Raw genomic sequence first — 22,311 nt, 5'->3', positions numbered from 1 at the left:
TCTTCAAATTTCAGAAGCGTTTTTCTCGGTTCGGTGTTTCTGTTTCATTCGACGTAATGAAAGCTCACGCGAGATTTAAAGAAGGTAGTGTCGAGGCTGCCCTGCGCTGGTATAAGAACATGCTGCGACGTCACAATCACGAAAAATATGTTAATTTACTAGGAAATTTGCCTTTTTTGTTGATAGCTCGGAGAATTTGCTGGAATTTTTCCATACCATGCAAAAATGTTTTCAAGATCTTTGGGCGTTGTATTTTTTACAGCACTGTTTCTATTCTAGCCGTATGTGATAGAAAAATTGCTATTTTTGCATCACAGCATGCAAGAATATAACACGTGTTGTAAAAACTCTTTTCAAAATGTGCTAGAAGTGTCAAAATTTCTACCATTTTCTCCCAACCCAACACCAGTGAACTTGCTCTTAGGTAGACCAATAGTAGAAATATTCGTGACCTGCCGGTCGTTTTGAGTACAATTCAATGAATTTCAACGTTTACGTATGCCAAATGTTGGATTATTTTACGGCAGAGATCATGAATCACACATGCGCTTATCAAAAAAATCGTGCGTTGCCTTGCGAAATGTCCTTAATAAAAAAATAAATTAGAATTATTTTGTGTTGCTCACCGGAAGCCGTTTACTATTGGCATATCAGATATCATAACTATTGGCTAAATTCTACCGCAAAAACCGGAGTTTCGGAAAAAAAATCTTAAAAACACCTACCTTAGATAAGTAATTTGTGTATATTCTAAAAGTTTCAATCGCAATTAATACCACACACACGCCGTCTTCAGTTCGTCAGAATCTCGCTCGCTCGGTTTTCGATCAGCTGTTCCATCGAGGTGATCGAGCCCATCCAGGCATCCAGGGTGGTGGCCATCGCAGCGACCTGTTTCCGGTCCAGAACGCGGGGCTGCACCCAGGTCATGTTGACAACTCCAGCCACCTCGTCGATGGCTCCGCGGACCAGCCCCTGAGCTAGAGCCTTCATGATCAGGATTTCTACCTCTTTGATCGGAAGCTTTGCTTCAGTTGCGATTTCTTCGAAGGTGATGGTACGTTTATTGGCCGGTCGTTTGAAAGTCATCTCCATCAGGCAGAGAAGCGAGATTTTCTGACGCAACTTGACCTCTTGGGCGGCCAGATCGGCAATTGTGCTCCATTTGGGTTTCATCTGCTCGAATTTCACGATGTCACCGGAATTGAAAGCGCGCAGCAGCTCTACTAGCCACTCGTTTTCTGAGCCGTTCAGTGATTCGAGGAGTGGGTGGGCCAGCTGAAGATAGAAAATAGTTTGCTTACCAAGAAACTTTATGAAATTTCAATGATCGTACCAGTTCTCCGATGTTGTAGATACCTTCACCCAGAAGGGCGGCCAGACCAAGGAAGAAAGCTTGCTGAGGCCACTGATCTTTAGGATAGGTGTCCATCGAACATCCCAGGAACTGTAAACCGCATCGATAGTAATCGCTGTGTTGACCAACCAGGCTGATAAAGAGAAAATTTCAAATAAGGTTAATATTATGAAGCATAATTGAATGGGGTACTGGCAATTCGTGAAAAAAGTCTTACCGATAGTAGTTCGCAGCCAGCATGTAGTACTTTCCATGGACCGGAGTCACATTGCCCGCTTCCTCCAGGATGTCCTTTAGATCTTCAATAATTTTCTTGGTTTGGTCCAGCTCATTGAGATGTTCCAGATAGATCTGACCCTGCAGCACCTTACACATCCAGAATGCTTCATCACAAGCCTTAACCTTTCCCTTCAGATCCTCCAGAAAGGCGATGGCCTTCTTCTTGTCCGTGATGAACGAAACGACCACCGTTAGGATTTCGACCAGGCCGTAGGGATTGATCCTGTTGGATAATTTTAGATTGTTTTTTAATTCCATACTACTAAAGAATTAGGTTACTCACTTGGTTTCGAAGGCGTTGATGAAATTGTGGTACAGCAGCAGCAATTTTTCCTCATTTTGCATGGCAGGAGTGTTTACGAACACCTTCAATTTGATTGTTAATTCATTCCACAACCTGAAACCCATAAATAAATAAGTTAAAACAGCGTTAAATGAAAACTTACAATAACTTACTTCTCATTGTACAGCTCCTCCAAAATGGTCCACTCGGCGGCGAGTTCTTTGTCGGCCGATTGTTTCTGTTCCGCCAGAAAAAGGGGCACGTTTGGGATGGACATCATGGCGTAGTCGCAGTGAATTTATTTAGTGGAAATCTCTGAGCTAGAAAATAAGGTAGAAAACGAACTAATTCCAGAATAAAATGCAACTTTTAGTCGTTGAGGAACAGTCCCGGGTACGCAAAACGATGCTAAAAGATGAGTTTGCAACTAAAATTGACGTTTCTCTCGCTCTTTTGGCGTTTCTCCATTTTCTCCCTTCCGCTGTGGGCTGATCGCAAAAAGGCTTAATGAAAAATAAAAAGCCTTTTGTCAGGGTTGCCAGTAGATACATACAAAACTAAAACATGAAAAAATAAAAAACTTAATTAAAATGTTTAATAAAAACAACTACCATAGTTTTTCGATAAATTTAACAGCCTGAACATATTGTATAACCTGAGCCGATTCGATTGTATAATTTCACAAAAATGACTACAATAACAATGACAAAAATGACTAAAATGATAAAAATGACAAAAAAGACAAAAAAGACAAAAAAGACAAAAATGACAAAAATGACAAAAATGACAAAAATGACAAAAATGACAAAAATGACAAAAATGATAAAAATGACAAAAATGGAAAAAATGAAAAAAATTACAAAAATGACAAAAATGACAAAAATCACAAAAATGACAAAAATGACAAAAATGACAAAAATGACAAAAATGACAAAAATGACAAAAATGACAAAAATGTCAAAAATGACAAAAATGACAAAAATGACAAAAATGACAAAAAAGACAAAAATGACAAAAAAGACAAAAATGATAAAAATGACAAAAATGAAAAAAATGACAAAAATGACAAAAATGACAAAAATGACAAAAATGACACAAATGACAAAAATGACAAAAATGACAAAAATGACAAAAATGACAAAAATGACAAAAATGACAAAAATGACAAAAATGACAAAAATGACAAAAATGACAAAAATGACAAAAATGACAGAAATGACAAAAATGACAAAAATGACAAAATTTAGATAAATGACAAAAATGACAAAAAATGACAAAAATGACAAAAATGACAAAAATGACAAAAATGACAAAAATGACAAAAAAGCCAAAAATGACAAAAATGACAAAAATGACAAAAATGACAAAAATGACAAAAATGACAAAAATGACAAAAATGACAAAAATGTCAAAAATGACACAAATGACAAAAATGACAAAAATGACAAAAATGACAAAAATGACAAAAATGACAAAAATGACAAAAATGACAAAAATGACAAAAATGACAAAAATGACAAAAATGACAAAAATGACAAAAATGACAAAAATGACAAAAATGACAAAAATGACAAAAATGACAAAAATGACAAAAATGACAAAAATGACAAAAATGACAAAAATGACAAAAATGACAAAAATGACAAAAATGACAAAAATGACAAAAATGACAAAAATGACAAAAATGACAAAAATGACAAAAATGACAAAAATGACAAAAATGACAAAAATGACAAAAATGACAAAAATGACAAAAATGACAAAAATGACAAAAATGACAAAAATGACAAAAATGACAAAAATGACAAAAATGACAAAAATGACAAAAATGACAAAAATGACAAAAATGACAAAAATGACAAAAATGACAAAAATGACAAAAATGACAAAAATGACAAAAATGACAAAAATGACAAAAATGACAAAAATGACAAAAATGACAAAAATGACAAAAATGACAAAAATGACTAAAATGACAAAAATGACAAAAATGACAAAAATGACAAAAATGACAAAAATGACAAAAATGACAAAAATGACAAAAATGACAAAAATTACAAAAATGACAAAAATGACAAAAATGACAAAAATGACAAAAATGACAAAAATGACAAAAATGACAAAAATGACAAAAATGACAAAAATGACAAAAATGACAAAAATGACAAAAATGACAAAAATGAAAAAAAATGAAAAAAATGAAAAAAATGACAAAAATGACAAAAATGACAAAAATGACAAAAATGACAAAAATGACAAAAATGACAAAAATGACAAAAATGACAAAAATGACAAAAATGACAAAAATGACAATAATGACAAAAATGACAGAAATGACAAAAATGACAAAAATGACAAAAATGACAAAAATGACAAAAATAACAATAATGACAAAAATGACAAAAATGTAAAAAATGACAAAAATTACAAAAATTACAAAAATGAAAAAAAATACAAAAATTACAAAAATTACAAAAATTACAAAAATTACAAAAAGTACAAAAATTACAAAAATTACAAAAATTAAAAAAATTAAAAAAATTACAAAAATTACAAAAATTACAAAAATTACAAGAATTACAAAAATTACAAAAATTACAAAAATTACAAAAATTACAAAAATTACAAAAATTACAAAAATAACAAAAATAACAAAAATTACAAAAATTACAAAAAATTAAAAATGATAAAAATGACGAAAATGACAAAAATTATAAAAATGACAAAAATGACACAAATGACAAAAATGACAAAAATGACAAAAAATGACGAAAAATGACAAATAAGACAAAAAAGACAAAAAAGACAAAAAAGACAAAAAAGACAAAAAAGACAAAAAAGACAAAAAAGACAAAAAAGACAAAAAAGACAAAAAAGACAAAAAAGACAAAAAAGACAAAAAAGACAAAAAAGACAAAAAAGACAAAAAAGACAAAAAAGACAAAAAAGACAAAAAAGACAAAAAAGACAAAAAAGACAAAAAAGACAAAAAAGACAAAAAAGACAAAAAAGACAAAAAAGACAAAAAAGACAAAAAAGACAAAAAAGACAAAAAAGACAAAAAAGACAAAAAAGACAAAAAAGACAAAAAAGACAAAAAAGACAAAAAAGACAAAAAAGACAAAAAAGACAAAAAAGACAAAAAAGACAAAAAAGACAAAAAAGACAAAAAAGACAAAAAAGACAAAAAAGACAAAAAAGACAAAAAAGACAAAAAAGACAAAAAAGACAAAAAAGACAAAAAAGACAAAAAAGACAAAAAAGACAAAAAAGACAAAAAAGACAAAAAAGACAAAAAAGACAAAAAAGACAAAAAAGACAAAAAAGACAAAAAAGACAAAAAAGACAAAAAAGACAAAAAAGACAAAAAAGACAAAAAAGACAAAAAAGACAAAAAAGACAAAAAAGACAAAAAAGACAAAAAAGACAAAAAAGACAAAAAAGACAAAAAAGACAAAAAAGACAAAAAAGACAAAAAAGACAAAAAAGACAAAAAAGACAAAAAAGACAAAAAAGACAAAAAAGACAAAAAAGACAAAAAAGACAAAAAAGACAAAAAAGACAAAAAAGACAAAAAAGACAAAAAAGACAAAAAAGACAAAAAAGACAAAAAAGACAAAAAAGACAAAAAAGACAAAAAAGACAAAAAAGACAAAAAAGACAAAAAAGACAAAAAAGACAAAAAAGACAAAAAAGACAAAAAAGACAAAAAAGACAAAAAAGACAAAAAAGACAAAAAAGACAAAAAAGACAAAAAAGACAAAAAAGACAAAAAAGACAAAAAAGACAAAAAAGACAAAAAAGACAAAAAAGACAAAAAAGACAAAAAAGACAAAAAAGACAAAAAAGACAAAAAAGACAAAAAAGACAAAAAAGACAAAAAAGACAAAAAAGACAAAAAAGACAAAAAAGACAAAAAAGACAAAAAAGACAAAAAAGACAAAAAAGACAAAAAAGACAAAAAAGACAAAAAAGACAAAAAAGACAAAAAAGACAAAAAAGACAAAAAAGACAAAAAAGACAAAAAAGACAAAAAAGACAAAAAAGACAAAAAAGACAAAAAAGACAAAAAAGACAAAAAAGACAAAAAAGACAAAAAAGACAAAAAAGACAAAAAAGACAAAAAAGACAAAAAAGACAAAAAAGACAAAAAAGACAAAAAAGACAAAAAAGACAAAAAAGACAAAAAAGACAAAAAAGACAAAAAAGACAAAAAAGACAAAAAAGACAAAAAAGACAAAAAAGACAAAAAAGACAAAAAAGACAAAAAAGACAAAAAAGACAAAAAAGACAAAAAAGACAAAAAAGACAAAAAAGACAAAAAAGACAAAAAAGACAAAAAAGACAAAAAAGACAAAAAAGACAAAAAAGACAAAAAAGACAAAAAAGACAAAAAAGACAAAAAAGACAAAAAAGACAAAAAAGACAAAAAAGACAAAAAAGACAAAAAAGACAAAAAAGACAAAAAAGACAAAAAAGACAAAAAAGACAAAAAAGACAAAAAAGACAAAAAAGACAAAAAAGACAAAAAAGACAAAAAAGACAAAAAAGACAAAAAAGACAAAAAAGACAAAAAAGACAAAAAAGACAAAAAAGACAAAAAAGACAAAAAAGACAAAAAAGACAAAAAAGACAAAAAAGACAAAAAAGACAAAAAAGACAAAAAAGACAAAAAAGACAAAAAAGACAAAAAAGACAAAAAAGACAAAAAAGACAAAAAAGACAAAAAAGACAAAAAAGACAAAAAAGACAAAAAAGACAAAAAAGACAAAAAAGACAAAAAAGACAAAAAAGACAAAAAAGACAAAAAAGACAAAAAAGACAAAAAAGACAAAAAAGACAAAAAAGACAAAAAAGACAAAAAAGACAAAAAAGACAAAAATGACAAAAATGACAAAAATGACAAAAATGACAAAAAAGACAAAAATGACAAAAATGACAAAAATGACAAAAATGACAAAAATGACAAAAATGACAAAATTGACAAAAAATGACAAAATTGGCAGAAATGACAAAAATCTCATAGATGACGAAAATGATAAAAGTTAATCAAATGACAAAACTGACAAAACAAACAAATGATGAAAAAACTGATATAGATGATAAAAACTGATAAAATTGAGAAATCGTACAAGATTTTTTTATTTGTGATATGTATATAGAAAAAATGGCAAAATGTAACTTTCACACTCATGTAGTGGATTTTTTTTCTTCTTTTTATTCGGCTGTACAACTACACACTTGCCATACAGGGATCTTCAATTTCGACATGATTATTTAAGCTAATTCACACAACTTTCCTTATCGCACCATCTCAATCATAAAAAAAATCCCATGCGTTTGGACCCGAAGCATACAACACTTTGGCGAAGGACGATTTCTTGGTTCTTTGTTGGTTGAATAAGTCTCATTTTCATATTCATTCCCCGATTCTACATTCTTAATAGGAATTGTTGTGTTCGTAATCAATTGGTTTTTTTTTAAAACAACGGATTTGCTCGGTTTTGGTATTTTAACCACTTTTAGTGCTTTTAGCTACATCTATTTTCCCTACTTCTGCTTGTTAAGACAATGTTATTTTAAATTCCATGTATTCATTTGAATGATTCGGTTATTAATTCAAATAACTAACAATAAAGAAATAGAGGAAAAATGAAAGTGCAGCCGATTCTTCACTGCGCTATTTCTGTTCAAATTTATTGCATAAAACGATAAAACTATCTTTGGCTAAGAAGAAAAGCTAATTGACGACTGAGAAAACGTCCTTTTCAGATGTTTTTTTTTTAACCTTTATAAAATTTAATTTTTTTTCTATCATTTCAACAACAATATTTACCGCTTTATTTAATGTCTAGATTTCACCATTGATTTGTTTCTATGAGCATGCTTCTACAAGAGCAAAATGTACAAAATGTTAAGGATGATAAACTTCTCGAGTCTGTTTGTTTTGTATCTTAAAAATTTACATCAACTTGCTCAGGTACAAAATGACTTAGACCACCGCTTTTCGTACTCGCTCAGCTGCCAACTGTATCATGTGCGCGTTCTAAAAAAAATCTATTTTTAGCTAAGCCAATATGAGCAACCCAAAGTGGATTCACAACAACATTGGATCATTATGGAGGGAGCTAAACAGTTGAAAATAATTATCTAGTTCCTGTCCTAACCAATAATTTGCATAAACTCCGGTTCCGTGACAACGTACGGTTTGTAGATTGGCATCACAGTGTCCGGCGAAAGATGTTCGTAAATCGTATGCCCCTGCAGCCAGAACGTATCCATCGTTCCTTTGCCCTTGACTTCGATCGTTCCCCGAAGCTTGATCTTGAACCCTCCGATTTTGTCCAGAATTGCTTTGGTGTTTTCCGATACGTGAATTTTCATGGCTAAAATGGAATTTTAAGGCAATATATTCGTCATCTTTGAAACTGCAAAAAGGCGACTCACGTTCCCCGGTAGACTCCATCCGAGAGGCCGTATTGATGGTATCCCCAAACAGGCAATAACGAGGCATAGTCGTTCCGACGACTCCAGCTACGCAGGGACCACTATTGATACCGATTCGTATTTCGAGTGTGTGGTTCCGCATGTGCGGTATGATAAAACCGGAAACTCCACACAGTAGATCCAGGGACATCATGCCAATTTCACCGGCATGTTTGTCACCGTTCCGTTGAGGAAGACCCGAAACTACCATGTACGCATCGCCGATCGTCTCCACCTGTAAAGATCGAAAAGTGTTGAAGGAAGGCTCCACAACGTTTACTGGTGCAACAGCCACCCTACCTTGTAAACATCGTACTTGAGAATGATCGAGTCGAACAACCGATACAGCGTGTTCAACATGGTGACCACCTCCATTGCACTGCTGACGGCTGAAATGTTCGTAAAGCCCACTATATCGCTGAAGAAGATTGTCACCGAATCGAACGTCTCGGCTGGTACTTGGCGCTGCTGCTTCAGGTGTCGAACAACTATCGGCGGGAGCATCTGGTACAGCAACCTATCGGCTTTACCCTTCTCACAACGCAGCTCCAACGTTCTACTCACCAACAGCTTGGAAAAGTCCTAAAAAAAATGTTCAAATTTGTTTTTCGAAGCGTAATTCGTCAAAACAATAATCAACCTCTTACCTGAATAGTGTTCGTCGAACTCTTAATCATCAGCACTAGCAATGGACTGATGGCCAGTATCAAGAGTACCAAACCAATGGAAACCGTCTGCAACAGCTTCGCCGATCGCATTTCCCCGTCCACTGTGTCGATGATTGCCGACTGGGTGGCAGCCTGTAGTTCGTTCATATCCTCGATGAACGTATTCACGGCCCGGTAGTACTCAACGAGAGCATCCTCTTGCTCGTCGATCGACGAGTTTACTAGCACCCGCTGGCGCCACTTCTTCAGCACCAGAAATTCGGAGCTCTTCGAGATCATAATGTTGGTCATGAAATTTTCCGCCGAACGCAGATGGTCCATGGCAGCCGTATCGCGCCGCACGAACTGAGAGAAATCGTCCAAGCTCAATCGACCCCGTTTGATGAACTGAAGCACCAGGATGGAGGCGATGTTAATGTTTTCAACCGATTCGATGGCGTTTTTATAGACCACCAATTGACTGTAGGGAAAAACGATACACTTAAGAATAGCAAATGAGTTAATAATTTGTAATCCTACCGCCAAACGACACCACTGATGGAAAATCCAACACTCTGACTGATTTGATTGATCAGATGTCTGTTGAGATTATTGTAGGGCTCAAAGTACGGCCCTATGGAAACGCTTATATTTTCCACAGGGGATGGCGAACTGTTGAACAGAAAACTCTATTAGTTTAACAAACATATGTATTTTGGGTGATAAAAAAAACTAACCTGAGCATTAAGTTCCTCGTTTCGCTTAAAATGACAGACATAGAGCTCCTTTAACAAAAGAGGTTGTACAACCATAGTGCAACACATCTAACAAAGTACCTTAGGTCGCCGGCAATGGTCTGATTGAGGGTGCCGTCGAACTCGATGTTCCACTCCTGGCGGCGGCCTAGCAATCGGGTCAGCGTTCGGTCCGTCTCGTCCATGGCCGCCAGCACGTTGGAGTGATTTTTCCGTGTTAGAGCGTAGTACGTCAGTAGCTTGCGCTCTGTTTGAACCGCCCGGATCATGCTGGTGATGTTGATGGTCATGCGGATCTGAAAAGGGACGTTAATAAAATGTTAACCTGTATCTGATAGTTTTACCACAGGTTTAATACCAAATTGTTGATTCTTAATGGAGAGTGGATGTGTTGTGACCGTGGGTAAATGGACAGAATCGGTGGAGATTTCGCGGATATAAGTAAAAGAATCGGACTTCTCTAAAACACGTTTTTATTCCGATAGCTTTTGTAAGACTGGCTGTTAGCCAATCGGCAGATTTTTTTTTAAAGGGATGAATGACTTGAAGAAGTTAAAATCCAACCAAATAAATAAAAAAAAAAATCGGCAGATTTGCGATGAACCTCTAATAATCCCTAGGATTGGCAAGCTTACACAAACTAAGTTGCAGGGAAGTTCGGGAGAGCTAAAGAAAACTCCTCAGATAAAGTTCTGTACCGTTTAATGATGCAGTTTTGATCACCCAGCACTTTCTTAACTTAGCTAGCTAACCTTATTCCGTGTACTGATTCCTTCCTTGACGTCGAACTCGGGTTCAGTGAGGTCGGCTTGGAAGCTGGCTGGCTCTAGCGGGTCGTGTTGTTGTACCCGGTCCCACCTTGGGTGCTGAACCGGGCACTGATGGTCCTTGGACGGCAAGCAAGCGGCGTAGATGCTGAGTACCTGACCCCACCTTGGGTGCTGAATCAGGTACGAGGGTAAGTAGCACCGGCGGCGGTCGGTCGATGTTATCGGTGGCGCACTAGGTCCTTCAACGATGAACGGAGCGCGTGGCGACGTCGTACCTGGCCCCACCTTGGGTGCTGAACCAGGTACGGAATTGAGTAACACCGACGGCGGTCGGTTGAGGTGGTAGAGCGCTGTGGCGCTCTCAGGGCTCGGTTGATTAAAAATCAATCCGAAACAGCGGGGTCCTGGAGTTCCAATCTATTCCAGCTTAAGACTGGATTTTCCTTTCTATGGAATCCTTCAATGGCGATGATTCCTGTTCCGTTTAGATGGATGGAACATATCACCAAACTTTGGCAAACGATCGTTGAAATTTTGGGATCGCTATGATGCGTTCGCGAACTAATGGCTGAGTGAAAATGGTCATTTATTTTACGACCTGCTCTGACCCCATTGCCATTCATTGCCCCCGTCCCGTGCTCTTTTTCGCCTCGCCCTATCGCACGCTTCGCCTCCTCGCTCGAACACAACGACTCACATCTCTGCGTCGTCGTCGTGCGGAAGTGTCGTCAACAACGACCTCGGTCGCTGGTTCTGGTAGACTTCCAATATCCGCTGGATCAGGAATCTTCGGACGATTGTCGACAGAATTGCCAACATCAGGAGCAGGATTCGATGGAATAGTTGTCACAGGATTTGGTAGGGCTCGTTGATAGCTTGTACTCGGTTGATTGGTTTTCAACGGCAGATGTTCACCTACGCCGCAGATGTGATCAACATGTCTCTCCCATATTCTTCCATCGTCGAGTCGGACAGTGTACCGTAATTTTCCCAACTTAGAAACAACTCTTCCGAACTGCCACTTATTGTTCGACAGGAAATCTCGTACACGGACTCGGTTGCCATCTGCAAACTGTCGCACGACTAAATTCGGTCGATCTTCTTCGGAAGCTTTCGGTAGCATCAAATCGAGACGAGAACGGATTTGACGACCGAACATCATCATCGACGGGGACTGACCAGTAGAGGGATGTAACATTTTTCGGTACGTCAGCAGGATATTCGCAAGTTCCAAGTTGATCTACGACCTCGGACACTTGAGGGCCTTCAGTTTTTGCTTGAAGGTCTGTACATAGCGTTCTGCTTGCCCGTTGGTAGCAGGATGGTACGGGGCTCCCATCTTGTGCACGATGCCATTTCGTTTCAAAAACAGCTGGAAGGATTCGGCCGTAAATTGTACACCATGGTCGCTAACGAAGACCGAAGGGATTCCGAAAGTACTAAAGATCTCACGGCACATGTTTTCGGTACTCTCGGCAGTAATGGATCGACAAACTCTTATTTCGGGCCATTTGGTGTAGGAGTCCACCAATATGAAGAAGTAAGTATCCATGAATGGACCGGCAAAGTCCGCATGAACCCGTTGGAAAGGTTCGGTGGCAGGCTCCCAGCAGTGCGGTTTGGCCTTCCAGGGATCTGGTCTGACAGATTGACATTCGGCGCAATTCGAGATCAATTCTTCGATTTGGCGGTCCATACTACTCCACCAACAATAACCTCTTGCCAGCGATTTCGTCCTAGTAACTCCGAAGTGTGTAGAGTGGAGTTCTTGTAACACTCGCTGTCGGAGAACATCCGGTATGTACACTCGAATGCCTCGGAGCAAGCAACCTTTTTGCAGCGAGAATTCTGTTTGGTCAACCCCGAATCTGTCTTTGGCATTAACAATTTTCCCGTATTTTAACCTTTGGATAAGTGTACTCACCGACTTATCATCAGCAGTTGCCTGGGAGAGTTCCGAAGTGGTCAGTGGAAGAGTTTCGATCTGGTTCAGCTCAACGACATCGGACTCCTCGATCTCGCTTTCAGGATCCGACCGCTTCACTGGCATTCTGGACAGCGCGTCCGCATTGGCATGGTCCACTGACTTGCGGAATCGTAGCTCGTACTTGAACGATTGTAGAAAGGTGGCATAGTGTTGCATTCTAAGCGCGGACATTACAGGAAGACCTTTGTTCTCGTTGAAGATCTTCGAAACAGCTTGATTGTCCGTCAGTAGAGTGAAGTTTCTACCGTAGATGTATTGGAAAAACTTCTTCACACCGAACACTATGGCGTAAGCTTCTTTGTCCACCTGCATGTAAGCCTGTTGAGTGCGATTCAACGTCTGCGAAGCGAATTGTATCGGGCGTTCGCTGCCATCGGGGTAGATGTGGCTGAGCACCGCTCCGACGCCGTAAGAAGAAGCATCGGTTGCCAGCAGCAAAGGCAGATCCGGTGAGTAGTGTACGAGGCAGTTGTCTGCCTGCATTCTCTCCTTGACGATTCGGAAGGACTTTCGCACTCATTGGTCCATTTGAAGTCAACTTCCTTTTTCAGTAGGTTGTTGAGCGAGTACAGCACTGTGCTCAAATTTTCGAAGAAACGCCCGTAGTAATTAATTAGGCCGACGAAGGATCGAACCTCATCTCATATTTTGGATTGCTTCGACTTTTTTGGGAATTTTGTGGATACCTTCTCGATCGATGAGATACCCACAGTACTGGATGCAATCGGTGAAAAATTCGCACTTTTTTTGATTAACCCGAATGTAAGTAATCGACGCAGAACTTCCTCAAGACGACTCAGGTGTACCGCATCGGTAGGACTTGTTACTTTAATGTCGTCGAGAAAAACGCTTATTCTTTCAATGCCTTGCAAGATCGTTTCGATTTGGCGCTGCCAGATTGCCGGAGCTGATGATATGCCGTACATCAGTCGATTCGGACGATAAAGTCCGCGGTGCGTATTCAGAGTTAGAATTTCTCTATCTTCGGGTGCAACCTCCATCTGCAGGTACGCCTGGACAAGATCAATTTTGGAAAATTTTGATCCTCCGGCGAGCGACGCAAACAGCTCATCTATCGTTGGCAACGGGTGCTGGTCCACTTTTAATTGAGGATTCACTGTTTGTTTATAATCACCACAAACACGTACGCGATTCTCCGATTTCTTTTGGCCAGGGTCCTGTCGAACCATTGGGTCTCGAGCCCTTTTCTTTAGGATGCCAGGTCTTGGATCACCTGGCGACCGTCGTTTCCTCTTCAATCTCTCGGAGTTTCTTGGATCGATAAGCTCATTCCTCACCGTTTGAACGAAGGCATCGATCCGTTTCGAGCGACTGACATTCGCCTTAGAGGGCTTCTCCGCCTCTGTTCCTCTACTAGTTGCGCTGCCATTTAACACTCTTACCATCTCTAGGATTGCTTGGTTTGCCTTTGTAAAAAGAGCCATAGCTTTTACAAGTTTGTCCTTGACCTTCTTATGAATGTTTTGCTTGCTCAAAACCAGGCTAGTCAAAGCCTCCATTTCTGTCATCGCTTCCTTCATTGCCTTCGGTACAGGAACTTCCTCCTTCTGTGGAGAGCTCTCTTTCTTTTTCCGCCATGGAGCCTGGCCATACCTGGCCAACTGGCAACTGATTAAATATTCTGTAACTTGTCTACCCCGATACGGAAACAATATCATGTTTGATCAAATTCCGTACAAATCATACAAAATATTGTCAATAGTAATTTTTCCCGTGTGCTGTGTGTGAAGCAACATAAACGTTGACCAACCCTGTATTCGTTACCGTCAAGAAAACTTGACCCTAAAGCAATGCGTATCAAGCAAGAAGCCAACAACTGACACCGCACTTCCATCGAGTGTGAGGTTTTTGGTGCCAAGTGCTAGAACGGCAGAAAATTTGCTGCCGCGGAAAATTTTTCCCAGTCGCTGTAAAAGGGTGGCCGCGTTAGAAGTATCGATAAAACATCGCCGGCAGCAACTTGGTAAGTGGTATCCCAAGTAACCATAAGCACTAAAGCTTTGCATTTTTATAGCTTTACACCAGCATTCAAAGGCTAAATTACACTATATCAGCACGTCAAGTGCAATTTTGCATTACAACAGCCCTTCGAGTGCTATGCTGCATCATTTTAGAATTATACCACCGTTTTAAAATGCAACTAGCATTTTATCAGCTTTGCACTATGCTTTTGAAATGCAACATTGCTCTAAATCAGAATAACAAATGCTATATTTTCTAAGCATTAAATTGGCATCACACAAGCTTGTTTTAATGCTTTTAAGCACTATGTAAGCACTACAGTGGCATTAGGCCAAAGCACATAAGCATTGATTGATGCTGAATCAATGCAAATTTAGGGCACCGGTTGCTAGAAATTTGATTCAAATAGGTCTTTTTTTCATAGATTAAACGCGGACCTGATAGGTTCACAGGCAAAGTCAATGTCAAATGTCAGAGCCATATATGTCATGAGTTCGATTCCAGATTATCAGCTGAAAAATAAAAAAAAATATCATGTAGAAAATTCAATCCGAGAGATCTTCTCAATATGCATAAGCGAATATAAAAATAATTACAAATTAAGTATCATGGCAGAAAAATGGAACCAAACAAAAATCCGAAAAATATTTTTTTCCGCATGGTCGAACCTCATTTGAACGCCATTTGCATTTTCCCAGCATTTTGCCCGCCAACGCTATAGCATCAACCAATGCTATAACAGTGCTTTTATATGGTTATACCAGTTTCTGCACTAAAGCAGCAGTTAATTTCGCCAAACCTGGCTCACAGTGCTAAAATGATGCACAGAATCAAGCTCTATAGCTGACGCTAGAGCAGAATTGGTGCTAGATTTTAGTGCTTATGGTTACTTGGGTATGTAATAAAAAAAAGTCAATTTCCTTGTTTCGATTCTGCTAGCTCGCACGCTAAAGGCACGGAAAGCCACGCTGAACAGGGAAACCACACCGGCAGCAACCTGGTTAGTTAGATTGCCGACATCCAAGCTAGAAAGGCAACTAGGATCCTCTTTTTTCTATTCTGACAGCTCACAATCTGGGAACAGCCTCACCAAACAAGAGAAAACGGCACAAAAGGACCCCTAAAAAAGGGTAAGTAGAAGCTTCCAAATCATCCGGACTAGCTTCGTCGATTCCGGAAGATTCGCGAGCGCGAAGGAGCCGGCATTCAGGTTCACCAACCTGGAAAGTATTTGTAGAAGCTGGAAGTTGGCGTTTAGAATTGGATCTCCGCCACATAGTTCATCCGGAGAGTTCGCTCGAAACCAATCCCTATCGACAGCAGCTTGCTTGCTGTCCGGCGAACGCCCGGTAACAATCACCGAACTATCCGCCATCTACTGGTGGGAATTAGAAGCGCAAAATCGAAGTTGGTAGCGACCAGAAGACAGACAATTTGATCGAAACAACCGTTTTTTCTATGTAAACCCATACTTTCTTCAGTTCCTCGACTGTTTTCACTACCTTAGGTCGTTTAAGAAGATGCTGCTTCATAATCGCCCAGTACTTCTCGATGGGGTGGAGCTCCAGAGTTTGGGGAGGGTTGAACATTTTCGGCACGAAATTGACCTTATTTCCGCATTCCACTTCAACACGTCCTTTGTAGTGGCATGAGACCAAATCCGGCCAGAAGATTGTTGGGACGTTGTGGGCCTTCAGGAGAGGAAACAGCCGCTTCTGGAGGCACTCTTTCATGTACACCTGTTCGTTCATCGTGTCCTGGGTCACGAAAGGTGCACTCCGCTTCCCGCACGTGCAGGTGGCTTGCCAAACCAAGAATTTATTCGTAAATTTGGACATCTTCTGAGTTCGGACATGTTCCGGAACGATGAACTTATCCTTGGCCGCGAAAAACAGGATGCCTGGGATCTGTTTGAAGTCGGCCTTCACATATGTTTCAGGTTTGGTGGATTTGTTCTGCTTCTCGTCACGATAAGGAGCCTTTTGTACCTCGTACGTTCGAAGCCCATTCTTAATTTTGGCCTTTTGGACAAAATTTCGGCTTAGGTGCAGCCTTTTAGCCACATTCCGAACGGAGGCGTTGGGGTTTCGGTTGAAGGCCCCAACTACGCAGTTGTGATTTTTGGTATTGTGCGGAATACTTTTTTCTTCACTTCTGGGTGTCCGATCGGTGGTCAATCGTTCCTCGAGCCGCTTAATCACTCGCGACACCGTGGAATTCGCGATTCTCAAAGTTTTAGCGATGGAACGATGCGAGAGATTCTTTTTCTCGTTATTAATGCGCATGATGCTGTTCTTTCGACTTCATTTCCGCGAGTTTTGATCACAGGACTTTAAAACTTGCAGGATATAAACAATGCACTAAATCCACCCAAATTTTTGATTAAATTCTACCCTACACTCAGAAATTTAAAAAATATTAAAAATATTATGTTTTAATTACTCTGACATTTGACTGACATTAATATCCAGAAATATTAAAAAATAACAATTCCAGTTATTTAAATTTATGCACCCGAATAATTTCTTGGCGTGTAATGATCCAATGCATAAAATTTAATAACCGAAATATTATTTTGTTCAAACAAACGCTTTGTGATTTGTGCGTTTGAGTCCCAACTCAACGGGTATGAGCACGTGCTAGATTCTTCAGTTGCAAAATGCCGCTCAACTTGACTGCATGCAGATTCCATTCTTTTCGAATTTGTGAATCATCTTTGAAAAGGATGGAATCTATAGCAGAAAAGAATTATTAAAGGGAAAGTGCATTTGTTTTGTATGCTATGGTCAATAATGCACATTGACCATAGAACTCATACGAAAATCAAACGATTTTCGTTTGCTTTTTCTGATTATTTCTGCTTTAAGCGTTTGCCTTTACGTCCCGGCTCAAACTTTATTTCTGACCACCAGATGTCGCTTCCATAACAATCATCCCATTTCTCAATGCATAAATTTTAATCGCAGAAATATTTCTCAGTGAGAAATATCCCAGTAATTACACCATGAGAAATATCCGTGTGCGTAAAGAGGGAGAAACGTGAAAATACCTAAAAATTAATTGTTTGATATTTTATTTATTTCTGAGTGTACGGTAAAAAAAGTTAGAGCAATTTCATAGTGTGGCAATTTCATCGTGGACACCCTTAACCCTTTAATGCATAGTGTTGTTTTAAAACAACACTAATTAAAACTGAAATATCTTTGAAAGTATTGAAAATTTTCATATCATTTATACTCAAAAGTTATTTTTGAGATTAAAACACGCTTAGCTGAGGCACTGGCAGCACTTTTTTGTTGTTTACATCAGAGATAATTCACTTAAAGTGCCGAAAAATTGTGATCCGCAGAAAACATTTTTTTCCCTTACGTAAAGTGCAACGTATTTGTTCAATTCAGCAGGTAAGAATGGCAAAAATATATCAAATTGTTTGTTTTAACTTCAAAAACGTGATTTGGTAGATGATTTGAACGAAAAACACCATAGTTCGATTTTATAAGCAGAAACTATTATGTTGTTTTAAAACAACATTATGCATTCCATTGAGATTCATTGACAAATGTCTAAAACGTGTCACATATGCTTTTCTTGTTCTCTATTTAAAGGATGCGTGATACAGAACTGCAGAAATATTTAGAGAATTTATCAGATTCGGAAGATGGATTCGATGATTCTGACTCTGATCCAGACTATGAGCAACTTCAGGCATGTTACGACGCAAATTATTGTTCTACGGATGATGATACTGAAGAGGACGAGATAGATATACAAGTCATCGATGGACGCAAGACACCAGGTACCTCTAAACCAAATCGGAAGAAACCTTTGGATGTAGAGTGGCTCAAAAAAAATCTTATACTCAACCAAAGTGATCTGAAATTTGGCCCTCAAGGTAGTATTCCTGTCGAGTTATTGGGATGTAAAACCCCCTACGAGTTTTTTTCCTATTTTTTTGGACCCGAAATCAAACAAAAAATTGTTGATGAAAGCAATTTGTATGCCATGCAAAAGAATATTGCCAACACATTTTCAATGCACACATCTGAATTAGATAAATTTGTTGGTATTCTCGTTTATAGTTCAGTCATGAATTGCTCAAATGTACGTTCTTATTGGAATGCGTCTTTTGGATATGAACCAATAAGGTCAGCCATGTGTTTGAATGATTTTGAGCGCATTCGATCAAATCTCCATTTTACGAATAATGATGAAATTTTACCTAAAGATCATCCACAATTCGATCGACTAGCCAAAGTTCGACCATTGATTCACCATTTCAACGAACGATTCGGTCAGTTACCTTTCGAGCAGAAGCTTTCAGTAGATGAGCAAATGTGTGCCACGAAAATGAGCTCATATATGAAGCAATATTTACCAAATAAACCCCACAAATGGGGGTTCAAATTATTCGTTCTTTGTGGAATGGATGGATTCGCCCACAAATTCGAAATTTTTACTGGATCTGGGTCAAAATCGTCACCCTCGGTAGAACCAAATTTGGGTGAAGCTGAAAACGTAGTAGTGCGATTGTGTCGGAATGTTCCAAGAGATATGAACCACATAATGTATTTTGATAACTACTACACGTCTATCCCACTGATATTATACCTTGCGAAAGAAGGTATTTATTCATTAGGTACAGTGCGCACTAATCGTCTACGAAATTGTAAGCTTATGGATAAGCAAAAATTGATGAAAAAGGAGATTCCTAGAGGATATTTTGAAGAAAGAACGTGTAACATTGAAGGAATCGATATCAGTGTTGTAGGATGGAAGGACAATAAACCAGTCACTTTGCTGTCTTCTTACGTTGGAGCAGAGCCAGTTGGTACTATAAGCCGATTTGATAAGAAACAGCATGTTCGAGTTTCCATTCCTTGTCCTAAAGCAGTTCAGGAGTACAATGCGCACATGGGCGGCGTGGACCTACTCGACAGTTTGATTGGTAGATACAAAATTTCATTTAAGAGTCGCAAATGGACCACTCGACTTTTTTATCATTTTTTGGATATGGCAATCATCAATTCTTGGCTGGTCTATAAGAAAGTTATTCGTCGTGATCCGAAAAATACCAAAATACTTATGCTACGGGAATTCAGGTTTGAGTTGGCTGAAGTTTTGTGTAAGATCGGTGAAAACTTTCCAAAAAAAGGACGCCCACGGAAGGACCAACCTCTCAAACGAGTACGTCGTGATCCATTTCAATCTGGTCCACCTCAAAACGTAAAACTTGATCAAACTTCTCACTGGGCAATGTGGAAAAACAAGCAAGCAAGATGCAAATATTCCGGTTGCAAAGGGTTTACAAAAAGATTTTGCGAGAAATGCCAAGTATCACTTTGCGACACAATCACCAACAACTGTTTTTATCGTTATCATAACCCATAATATACGTACCCTCAAATAAATGTTCAATTTAATGATAAAAAATCAATTTGTTTTATTTTATATACATTTCTTTGAAAGGAACCATCAATCTCCATGGAGTGCACAATGTTGTTTTAAAACAACATACTATAAATATATAAAAAATATTATCATTTATCATGAAATCATTTCAAATTATGTTCTTGAATTGAATGAAGACAATTTGATAAGTCAAAAAAATTTTCCCTTCTCAAGAAAAAAGTCATGCATTAAAGGGTTAAGTACCTAAACGGGTTTTAATACGATTTCTAGCGCAGTTCAACAAAAAGAGTTGTCGAAATTATGATGTTCCTCAGGGCAAAACCAGCAATCAATCCGTACATTATTGAAACATGGAAGCGTTGAACTTCAAAATAAAAAACCCGATTTAATACACTTAACAGTGGATTGGAGCCTTTCTAACAGAGTTTAAATTATATTTGGAAATATATAAAATAATATAGAATATACATGATAGATTCCTTCCCTCTGAATCATATAAGTATGATTTCAGATATTCAAACACGAAAAATTCCAATCTCAATGAATCTGAATTCTGAATCTGAATTCTGAATCTGAATTCTGAATCTGAATTCTGAATCTGAATTCTGAATCTGAATTCTGAATCTGAATTCTGAATCTGAATTCTTAATCTGAATTCTGAATCTGAATTCTGAATCTAAATTCTGAATCTGAATATGAGTTCTGAATCTGAATTTTGAATTCTGAATTTTGAATCCTGAATTCTGATTCCTAAACCTGTATCCTGAATTTGAAAACTGAATCTGAATTCTGCATCTGAAATTGAATCTAAATTATGTATGAGTATGTAGAAATGAAAAAAAAAACATAAATTCATTCTTCAACACGAGTAAAAAAAACGAGGGTCATAAGATCTTCATATAAATTCCCCCCCAACGCAGTTTCCTGTACGGCTCTGCATTTTGTTGACACCCGGCATGGCTTTAGACACTATAATTTCATAAATGAAATTATAATGTCTATAGGCATGGCGGACTCTGAAGGAAACGCCCATCCGCCATTTGCTGCATTGAAAAGCAAGAAGTGTAAGATATAAACACTGTTGCCGTATTTGCCCCAGCAGACTGAGAAACTGCCCAGACCACGGTGCGTCTTAGTAATGCCTTTTACCTATTTGAGTTTGAGCCGCTTTCAATCAAGCGTGCCGATGGCTTATTGGATAGCGCTTGCAACTTGGGATCTGAAGGGTTTTGGTTCAATTCTCGAGTTAATAAAAATATTATTTTTTTATTTTGATTATCTTCAATTTATAAATGATTGCTGGTGCTGCTGCTTCGAGGCGCCACTAGCAACTTTTTTTTATGCCATAATAAGTATGATATGTATTTGGTAAAGAAAACGGTTTCAACTATTTTGTTTTTTTCCCGTTTTTGAAAGGGTTGTGTAGAAAAAAAAATGCATTCTTTTGAGACTAAAATCATTTTAATTGTGCAGCCCAGTTTCGCAAAAACGTTCTAGACATTTTTAAAATGGCACATACAAATCCACGGACATCAACAGAACTCGTCGAGCTGAGTCGATAGGTACCTATAAAGGTATGTCTAAGACCCATAATTAATGATCTCTCAAATCGACCGATAACCAAACCTTTCTGTTAGAAAGGCAAAAAGGAAGATTGATCAACACTAACGCAGCTTACCTCTTCATCGACCCGCTTGGTGGTTTCGTACTTGACCATCTGTTGCTGCAGGATGATGACATTTTGCAGCACCACAGCCAAAATCGGTATCAGCACCACGGCCAGCATGTGACACATAAACAACCGGCGGCCTTTCCTGTTAAAAAACAAGTAGACAGAAAGAGAGTTACACGTTTCAGTGACGCTAGACAAAACAAACCAATAAAATTAATATGGGGTTAAGAATCGATCAAGATTTCGATATCGTAAAATAAAATGCCTTTCATTAGACAAAACAACAAAATTGGAAACAGTTCCGAAAAGTGTTTTTTTTATCTTGCTTGGAATGCCGAAAAAGAACTTTTCTCGGAAACCGAAAATATGTGTGGTAAATCACAGCATTCAACACAATTAGTTCCAATTTCCTTTTCCTGGAAGGCATTAATTGAGCTGAACAAAGATACCCACCTGTACTCGGGCGAGAAGAGGCAATCTTTAAATGGCATCTTAATTTCAGAACCCCTTGAATGCTGCAATGCGACGACATCCACAGGGATTCAAAAGAAAACAATTGCACACTCCTGTCTGGGCCGTAAAGTAATTCAACCACGTGTACTAGAAGTATCCCGGGAACGTATGGTAGTCGAGTTAGGGATGCACATTAGGGTGTCCCAAAATTGCATAACTTCTGGGAATCT

General features: G+C 37.5%; 2 protein-coding genes across 6 annotated transcripts in view; both read right to left on the bottom strand.

Moving 5' to 3' along the window:
- Positions 1-726: 726 nt before the first annotated feature.
- LOC129739752 (26S proteasome non-ATPase regulatory subunit 13) lies at positions 727-2,357 on the bottom strand. The gene is made up of 5 exons (XM_055731267.1): positions 2,093-2,357; positions 1,920-2,033; positions 1,575-1,859; positions 1,337-1,490; positions 727-1,278 (listed from the first exon to the last, which is right to left on the bottom strand). The coding sequence occupies exons 1-5, from the start codon at positions 2,197-2,199 to the stop codon at positions 793-795; spliced, it is 1,146 nt and encodes a 381-aa protein (XP_055587242.1). The 5' UTR covers positions 2,200-2,357; the 3' UTR covers positions 727-792.
- A 4,779-nt stretch (positions 2,358-7,136) lies between these two features.
- LOC129739750 (uncharacterized) overlaps positions 7,137-22,311 on the bottom strand; it is a 54,622-nt gene continuing 39,447 nt past the window's right edge. For 4 of the 5 annotated variants that reach the window (XM_055731260.1, XM_055731265.1, XM_055731263.1 and 1 more), the window contains 8 exons: positions 21,635-21,770; positions 9,889-10,103; positions 9,790-9,837; positions 9,593-9,724; positions 9,053-9,533; positions 8,706-8,987; positions 8,367-8,640; positions 7,137-8,305 (listed from right to left, as the gene is read on the bottom strand). In XM_055731260.1, coding sequence (XP_055587235.1) covers positions 8,082-8,305; positions 8,367-8,640; positions 8,706-8,987; positions 9,053-9,533; positions 9,593-9,724; positions 9,790-9,837; positions 9,889-10,103; positions 21,635-21,770 — 1,792 coding nt within the window. In that variant the 3' untranslated portion in view covers positions 7,137-8,081. The remainder of the gene's footprint in view (positions 8,306-8,366; positions 8,641-8,705; positions 8,988-9,052; positions 9,534-9,592; positions 9,725-9,789; positions 9,838-9,888; positions 10,104-21,634; positions 21,771-22,311) is intronic. The other variant, XM_055731264.1, reaches the window with a different exon arrangement.

The sequence above is a fragment of the Uranotaenia lowii genome, chromosome 1 (assembly GCF_029784155.1).
Source record: "Uranotaenia lowii strain MFRU-FL chromosome 1, ASM2978415v1, whole genome shotgun sequence".
NCBI lineage: Eukaryota > Metazoa > Arthropoda > Insecta > Diptera > Culicidae > Uranotaenia > Uranotaenia lowii.
Note: the sequence above shows the minus strand (reverse complement) of the source record. Positions and strands in the feature narration are given on the sequence as shown.

What these genes read in the sequence shown, in the direction of transcription:
- LOC129739752 (XM_055731267.1), bottom strand. Translation starts at nt 2,199, where the DNA reads ATGATGTCCATCCCAAACGTGCCCCTTTTTCTGGCGGAACAGAAACAA. An exon ending in GAGGAGCTGTACAATGAGAA is followed by an intron (nt 2,034 to 2,092) that starts GTAAGTTATTGT and finishes TATGGGTTTCAG; the next exon opens with GTTGTGGAATGAATTAACAA. An exon ending in TCTACAACATCGGAGAACTG is followed by an intron (nt 1,279 to 1,336) that starts GTACGATCATTG and finishes TTCTATCTTCAG; the next exon opens with CTGGCCCACCCACTCCTCGA.